The sequence below is a fragment of the Gallus gallus genome, chromosome 10, assembly GCF_016699485.2.
Source record: "Gallus gallus isolate bGalGal1 chromosome 10, bGalGal1.mat.broiler.GRCg7b, whole genome shotgun sequence".
NCBI lineage: Eukaryota > Metazoa > Chordata > Aves > Galliformes > Phasianidae > Gallus > Gallus gallus.
Genome location: NC_052541.1, coordinates 3,789,276 through 3,797,312, shown reverse-complemented (window position 1 = coordinate 3,797,312; position 8,037 = coordinate 3,789,276). Strand labels below are relative to the sequence as shown.

At 39.6% G+C, this 8,037-nt stretch overlaps 1 protein-coding gene across 12 annotated transcripts in view; it reads right to left on the bottom strand.

The window, feature by feature from the left end:
* ACSBG1 (acyl-CoA synthetase bubblegum family member 1) overlaps nucleotides 1-8,037 on the bottom strand; it is a 37,291-nt gene that overhangs the window by 5,338 nt on the left and 23,916 nt on the right. For 9 of the 12 annotated variants that reach the window (XM_046899236.1, XM_046899237.1, XM_015278947.4 and 6 more), the window contains 6 exons: nucleotides 6,443-6,619; nucleotides 5,709-5,890; nucleotides 4,681-4,914; nucleotides 3,999-4,216; nucleotides 1,235-1,374; nucleotides 404-650 (listed from right to left, as the gene is read on the bottom strand). In XM_046899236.1, the coding sequence (XP_046755192.1) occupies nucleotides 404-650; nucleotides 1,235-1,374; nucleotides 3,999-4,216; nucleotides 4,681-4,914; nucleotides 5,709-5,890; nucleotides 6,443-6,619 (1,198 nt within the window). The remainder of the gene's footprint in view (nucleotides 1-403; nucleotides 651-1,234; nucleotides 1,375-3,998; nucleotides 4,217-4,680; nucleotides 4,915-5,708; nucleotides 5,891-6,442; nucleotides 6,620-8,037) is intronic. The other 3 variants (XM_015278945.4, XM_025153912.3, XM_025153911.3) reach the window with 1 other exon arrangement.

The window sequence follows — 8,037 nt, the reverse complement described above, 5'->3', positions numbered from 1 at the left end:
ACAAATCAGCAGCCCCTCTACTGTGTGTACACCTTTAGTGTAAATCATAGAATCATTTAAGTTAGAAGGGACCCTTAAAGGCCATCTAATCCAACTTCCCTGCAATGAACAGGGACACTCACAGCTCCATCAGGTGCTCAGAGCCCCACAGCCTGACGTTGGGTATCTTCAAGGACAGAGTATCCACCACCTCTGTGGGCAACCTGTGCCTGTGCCTCACCATCCTTATGTAAAAAAGCCTTCTTTACATCCAACCTAAATCTTCCCCCTTTAGATTGAAACCATTTCCAATTGTCCTGTGGCAGCAGCCCCTGCTAAAGAGTCTGTCTTCTTCTTTCTTTTAGCCCCCCCCTTTAGATACTGAAAGACTGCTTTAAAAAAAAAAAAAGGCAGCAAATCTTACCTAGTTCTCCCCCAGAAATAGAAAAGTCTCTTGGCAGCACTATCCATTTTTGAATGCAATGAACTCTATTAGTGGCATTCATGTTGACTTTGTTGATTCCCTCCTGAATGGCCTGGTAGATCGCCTGATCCCTTGTAGCTACAATCTCTGATACTGTAGTGGCTTTACTACCAATCTTTTGGCAGAAATCTCTAGCTTGTTCAGTGAGGATGTCAGTGGGATCCGATGTATCTGGGTCCAGGACGCTCTAAAATATCAGATGAAGATAATCATCAAATGCTTACTCCTACAAGGCATTATTAAATGATTATTTGATAAGGTTCTCCCTGGCTGGCAAGAATAAAAGCAGCCCAGCATCAACACTCAAACATTCCATAAACCTGAAAAAGCAGAAATCTCTACAGATGACAATGCTCAGTTTTCTTTCTACATAGCTACCAAATGCAAAAATTTCTGGCTCATATGCAGATAACATGAACAGACCAAAGACACATCAATTAAAGTCCGTCCAGCAACCTTAAATTTCTACCAGCTTTTCCAAATTAGTCCATCGTTGTAGGGGGACACTGAATTACTGTGATATAATGTAAATAGCTTGAGTCAGAAGCATTGTTTGAAGTTAGAACTTTTAAATATAAAATGTTATGGCTAGGTGATTGGCTGAACAAGATCAGACCATCACAATTTGGCCTGCAGTTGCCATACGTTCTTTTCTTGAAATAACGCCTTCCCATTTAATTCTTGGTCTTCCTTCTAACAGTTCAAAATCCTTCTCATTTTGTTAGGCACAGGTGTGTAGTTCCACTGAAATCAGTATTAAAACTGGCATACCTTTAGGGTCAGCAACATGGACAAAAATTTCTTTTTATCTCCAATCACCATGGCGTTACTAACGATTGGGAGTTCTTTTTTAACAGCGTCTTCAATTGGAATGGGAGGCACATTTTCACCTCCAGCTGTAATAATCAAATCTAGACCAAAAGAAAAAGAAAGGCTATTACTTGAAATCTAATTACAAAGAGCAGGCTAATTCCTGGATGGCTCTACCTTTCTTACTTTTATAAGCAGATAACTATAGTTTTCAAAGGGAAGCAAGCCTATTTTAAGTTCTTAGTCTGGTTGTCTTCAAAACAACAGTTGTAGATACTGATGCTTTCCAAGGATGTGCTTAAATGTTCTTTTTCCCCCTTTATATAACACATTTGCCCCCACATACACGCAGTGTGAGTTTTAAATAGCATAATGTTTTCCATGTAATCCAGTAACAGGTTAATGATGTGCATATTTTATATATATGCGCAGTGCAGTATCCAATGTATATGTGCAACATGGTGTATAATGTGGACATTTTCTTTGAACAATCATCTCTTCCAGACTAACATAGGATTCACTCTAATTCACCATTAACTCACCAAAAAGCAGTTCATGGTTAACATCATGATTGAAGCTAATTCTCAGAGCCACCGAGAGGGGTCAGACGAAAACAAGTTAATAGTGTAGGAAAGCTGCACAGAAGCTAACACAGAAAGAGGAGCAGCATGATGAGGGATAGGTGAGATTTTAGAGACGGAGTTCAGGGTGGAAGCAGTCATTCCTGCCCTACTTCTGACATGACATGCATTTAGTGACAACTTTATATTTTTAAGATTTGTAAACAACAATAGTAACACTAACTTTACTGATAAGGGAATGTTCAACTCTTTTTGAATGCATTGATTTTGAAACATATATTACTATTGAAATCACTATGAAATTGAGAATTATCTAAGCAAATTTCAACTCTGTTTTCATTACACCGGTGGCTTCTCACTGCCCTCAAATAATGGTCTTGGCAGCAGTTCAGTAACATGCTTCAAGAAATAATGCAGACCAATGGCAGACCAGCCCTGTGTGTAATAATCCATCTTACTGCATATATTAAGGAATGGGTTGGTTCCTCTTAAGTCCTCTTGGTTCCCTTGTCAGTGTAAAAGAATGTAGATGTAATCAAGGAAATATGGCACCCTGTCAGCTCTCACACATTTAGTCCTTAACATCTCTACTGCTCCGTAAAGAGCAACTATGAGAAATAACTTCCAATCTACAGTCAGCATTCTGGTATGGAGTAGCCATTCATTTCACAGTTATGAATGTTATTTCTCTCCCTAGCTAGCACAGTGCATGCATCTGAAGAAGCATGCACAGCGTTTCTGGAGTAAGAGATTTCTGTCAAACCACAGAAATACAGCAAAGTTGTTGTGTACCCGAACTTCTAGGAGGTCTTTTCACTTTATTTTCCTCTCCTTTTGTCTTAATCCAGTTTTTTTTGTCCTAAATCTTCTCACAAGCTCCATGACACTTCATTTTTCAGTCTGAATTGTCAGCTTTGTCACAGCTGACAACAGAACTGTAGTCACTGTAACAACTTTTTGCACATGCATACAGATACTCCCCCTCTGGGCTTCTCTAGCAGTGTCTTTGGGCTTCACAGCTTCTCTGGATCTCAGATACCAAAAAGCAATACCTATGGTTTCACGCTTAGTAGACCAAGTCATAAGACTTGTTAAGACCAAAGGAACAAGTTACTAGAAGAGAAGCTCCTTTACTACCTTCTATTGCATTTACCTTATTTAGACATTAAAGCTAAAAGTAAACTGGACAGATGGTTCTTTTATCTCAGACGGTCTTCCTAACCTAGAAGTAGAGTAACAGTTGTTAGTTCAGCAGTCAAGGAAGATGTGAGTGCAACACAAACGTTAGGGCAGAAGGAGACTAGGTGGTGCTAACCACTCAACTAAACAAAATTGAATCAGATAAGCAAGCAAATTAAAATCCAAGTAACTGTATTTGGTGCAGCCTATTAATAGTACCCACTTAAGTCCTGGTGCCTAACAGGACACTGTGTTACTCTATGACAAATTCATTCACCCATGTCATCCCCTTAGTGACTCATCATACATTCTATTATAGTTACTCAGTTTTTAGATCTTGAGTTTACACATCTTTGACAAATCTCACTCTATGAGCATATATTTTGAGAAAGTACTTCAAGTAACCAATGACCAGTTTTATTCACATGAGACTTCAAACTATGCGCTGTAATAGCACCTCAGTTTATTGCCCTGTGCTCCCAAATTCCAACAGCATTCTCTGTAAATGCATCACAAGAAGCAGAGGAACCTAGCTCTGACCTACCGCTGTAACTTACATAATGAAGTTGTCTGCTGTTACCATCTAAACATTCTAGTGTGTGATTAAGGCAACTGAGCAAGATTCAGAGGGAAACTGGACAGCTTCAAGGATCATTAAAATCAAAGACAACACACTAAACCTGCATTATGATTTTATATCACTTATTATTAACCACAAATAAAGGTCTGGGAGATGGACAGCCTCACTGTAGGAACTAAGGTATCTTCCCCCTATTAAAAACTAGAAGGAAACCTTCCCTAAATGGGGATCACCATGGTTTCCTCATCAGAAAGCTTATTTTACTTTCTGTTAGGTTCATGTAGCTGTGACTAGAAGGCAGTCACTAACTGAGACATGACACACCTGACATATGACTGAACAGTGCTAGATAATTATAAATGTGATGAAAGATTTTGCTCATTACCTTTAATTCTTCCAGTGACATAGAGAAAGCCATCCTTGTCTAGTTTTCCTAAATCTCCAGAATGCAGCCACCCATCCTCATCAAAGGCTTCTTTTGTTTTGTCTTCCATGTTTAAATAACCCATGAAAACAGTCCTTCCCCAGAAACAGATTTCTCCATTGCCTTCTGTATCTTCATTCACTAATTTCACTCTGCAGCCAGGTGCTGGTTTACCACAGCTATTGGGGAAGAGCAGGAAAACACACAGGGGGCACTGGAATACTTGATATTGATAGGATATCTACAACACCAACTCCCTGAACCTATCAAAATGTAAGCAATAGTTAGTAACACCCTGCTCTAACTGTTTGAAAGGAATGAAATAAGTTACTGGGGCCAACACAATAGAATATGTAGGCACTTTTCAGCTGTGTATCTTGCTCATGCTTCCTGCTTTTCCCCCTCTGTATCTTTGAGGTTTTGTTTTGAAAGTTATCCTACCATAGGTCAGTGCTGCACTACACATCCCACTTAGTAACACTGTTCTGTAGAAAATGCTGTAGATCATTTTCATTGCTCTTGACTTGGTATGCTATGGAGGCAATGTCTTCAGTTTCTGACCTCAAAGCAGTAACATCTTTGCTGAACTTGGTAGTACACTTCTCATTGATATAATGAAATATAATAACAACTGTAAAGTTACCTGTGCTGCCTGTAGTTATATGGCCCCGAGAGGCAATGCGGGCCTGTGGTCTCACTCATGCCATAGGCTTCATACAGGGTGATGTTCAGACCCAAGAAAAAATACAGAGTTTCTGTATTGAGAGGAGCAGCACCACAGAAGTGCTTCTGACAGCTAGAAAAACCCAGTGCACTGCGTATTTTAGCAAGCACCAAGTAGTCTGCTAGCCTTGTCCAAAATTGTTTCAAGTCACTGCTGAGTAGAAAACAAGAAACAGGAAGAAACAGTAAGTTGGATGAAGCCATATAATTAGCAAGACATAAATCAATAGCAGGGCTTTCTCAGATATGTATTTGTCATTAGTTTTTGGAAGTTGACAGACTCATATCAGTAATAACAAGTAACATTTTTTCTTTCATCATTTATTCAGTATCTTTCATTGCAAGTCAACACCAACTCTTACAGCTTCTGTTACTGCTAATCCAGAAAACATCTACAAAACCATACTGCACAAGACAAAGCTTTTGTACTACTGATTCTTCATCAGTTAAAAGAATCTCTGAGAACCAATGCCACTAAAATCAGAAATTTGCAAGACTCTTCTAAGAAGCTGAAAGATCAGACAAGCAAATTGCCATCAATGCACCACATATTTGGGAATATCACATTCTGTTAGCCATTTCATACTTCACTGTGTCCCATCTTAAGAACTTTGGAACAGGAAAGAATTGTGAATTCAGTTCATTTGTTAATTAACAAATTAACATTCAGTACCTGTGCACTCTTATGGAGAAAAACACCTGTGTTATTCAGAGTAGCATACTGATATAATAATGTAGAGCTCAGAATTCAGGGGTTTGAGGTAGTCCATGAGTTTTTGTCTGCATTTAAGCGTTACTGCTCCCATGGTGCATACTTGAAGTTGTCATGAGGCAGTTTATATCTGGGCTGCCCCCACAATTAAAGTTTTCCCTGTTTCACACAGTTCACTCAAATTCATGCCCTTCACTTAAACCAGTAACCAGCAGGGATTTCTCATTAATACATACCTGCTTGAGCAGTTCAGGTTTCTCTCTAAGCTCACTGACATAGCCCATGACAGCATTTTCTTCTTCACAAATCCTGACTGAGCAGAAGCATCCTTTAATTTCTCCATGATTTTCTCCCATACTCTGGGAACTCCCATGTGAGATGTTGGTTGCACTTCTTTTAGCGTGTTGATCAAACTGCCCTGTTAATATCATTAAATCATTTCAAAACATTGCAGAAGGTCCACATCACATCAAGAAGAGGTTTGGTGATACAGTCTGCATTCTGCCTTCATTTCCCCCCGAAAATTGCTTACACTTCTTCCACGTTAGAGGCCCATTTGTCTGCCTAAAATAGAAAGTTATTGATCTAGACTACAAATTTCTACACATACATTCAGAATACTGTGAGCATAAATTGTAAACTTAGCTGTTTAATCATGGAAAATACTGGAACTGACCTATTCTCAAGCTCTGTTGTATCAGTTATGAGTTTTATGTGGGGACAGGCAAGGGACCAGTTCCAGGCACACTCCTAACTGCAGAAAGAGACTCTATGCAATTTCACCACAGAAGTAAATGGAGTTCAGAGCACTGGATCATGAGTCTAATGGACTTCATTTTTCTGTAATTCCTAAAATAACAGACTCTCAATCTTCATCTTCTGTGCCTCTTCTAAGATCATATTTCCTCCTTTGGATGTTTTCCTAGATAAAAAAGTGCAATCTTAATCAGGTGCAATACAAGGCAGATACCTTCAGAGCATCTGGCTCAGCAAAGTAAACTTGCTCTCCCCATTTGATTCCAGTCCACAGGTCATATATTTGTGCAGCTATGTGGCTGAGCGGAAGATAACTGACTATGGACTCCTGCTGGACCTCTGCGGGTTGCATATCTCCTGCTCTGCTGCAGTGTGCTGACGTCCAAGTTATCTATTTAAATAAAAAATGACACTTTTTTCATTTTAAAACAAACTAAGGATCTTCATGATATGCTAATACAACTGTGAAGAGTCTGCTTACAAAACATGTTGAAGACATTGCAATCTTTGACAACATACCAAGTTGTCAATCCTCTGCTGCCACTCAGTAAAAAGCAAGACGAATTCATCTAATAGCAACAAAGGTTTGCAGATATCAGAAGTAAATGTGATTAACTGGCTTATGAACACTACCAACTCCCCACACCCCAGTGCCTCAGTTAGGAAGACAGTCATGGGCTAGATGGACAAGGATAAAAAGTGATCGGCCGCCTTCTGCAGTTTTCCTCCTGTGCACGCTTCCTATCATGCTGACACTTTTCACTAGCATGCATCTATATGCCTACCTGAAAAAATAACAGTATTTACTCAGTGATAAATGAGCACACAGGATAGTTAAGTAACTTCAACAAGCTGATTGCCTTGTACTTGTCATAACATGGCTAAGCACAAACAAGGATGATAGCAGCAGTATCCTGCTCCTCCAGGAGATTCGCTGCAATGTTACACAGAGGGCCTCCCCCACACACACAAGCAGAAGTGCATGGGTGAATAATGCTGAAGATTTCCTGCTTGACTTCTTAGTGAAACTGTATGGTGTTTCCCCCTTTTCTTTCTGATTCTTAATTTAAGAAGATGCAGTTGAAGGATGCAACATATACATACATTTGTTATCAGAATGTAGTGCATTCAAGACCCACACATGTGCAGATGTGAGGAAAAGAACATATGTTCATGACAGAAAGAAGGAAACAGCTTTCTTAGAGGAATCTAATTAATCTAAACTAGCTTGGTCAGGATGCTCAAAGGAAATTATTTCAACTTGGTAGGGAAAAAATACAAATCACATGCAATACTCATTATCACAGTATATCCTTTCCTTCAAAACAAATGTGAAGGTTAACTTGAGAGTATGTTTCGCCTAAGAAAAGTAGAGATTCTCAGGAAAAGCTTTTAGCAAGCAGTATGCTGTCAGAACAGGCCACTCCAAATTTAGGTGGAGCATTGGTCAAGCAGCTATCAGAGTCTTAAACACAGTAGGCACAGTGGAATGTCCTTGAAACGTGTCTGTACAGATTGCTCATCCTCTTTATCCTCCAAAGCCTCGCAGCACGCAGTCATGCTCATAGCTGATCTGTGTGAGTGCCTGCGATCAACTCAGCATTGGTTTTTACACACGGACAGTAGCACACTTCTTTTGACTAAAGAAGGCAGCAGCAGTTACAGGCAAGGCATGTTTTCCACTGTTGGTCAACATAAAAATAGCCCGTTTGTGATCATCAGCCAGGAATAGTTTGGCAGCTAACATGGAAATGACACCAGACTCTTTTGAGACAGAAGAGCATAGAATTTGCAATGCCAGGTCAGCCT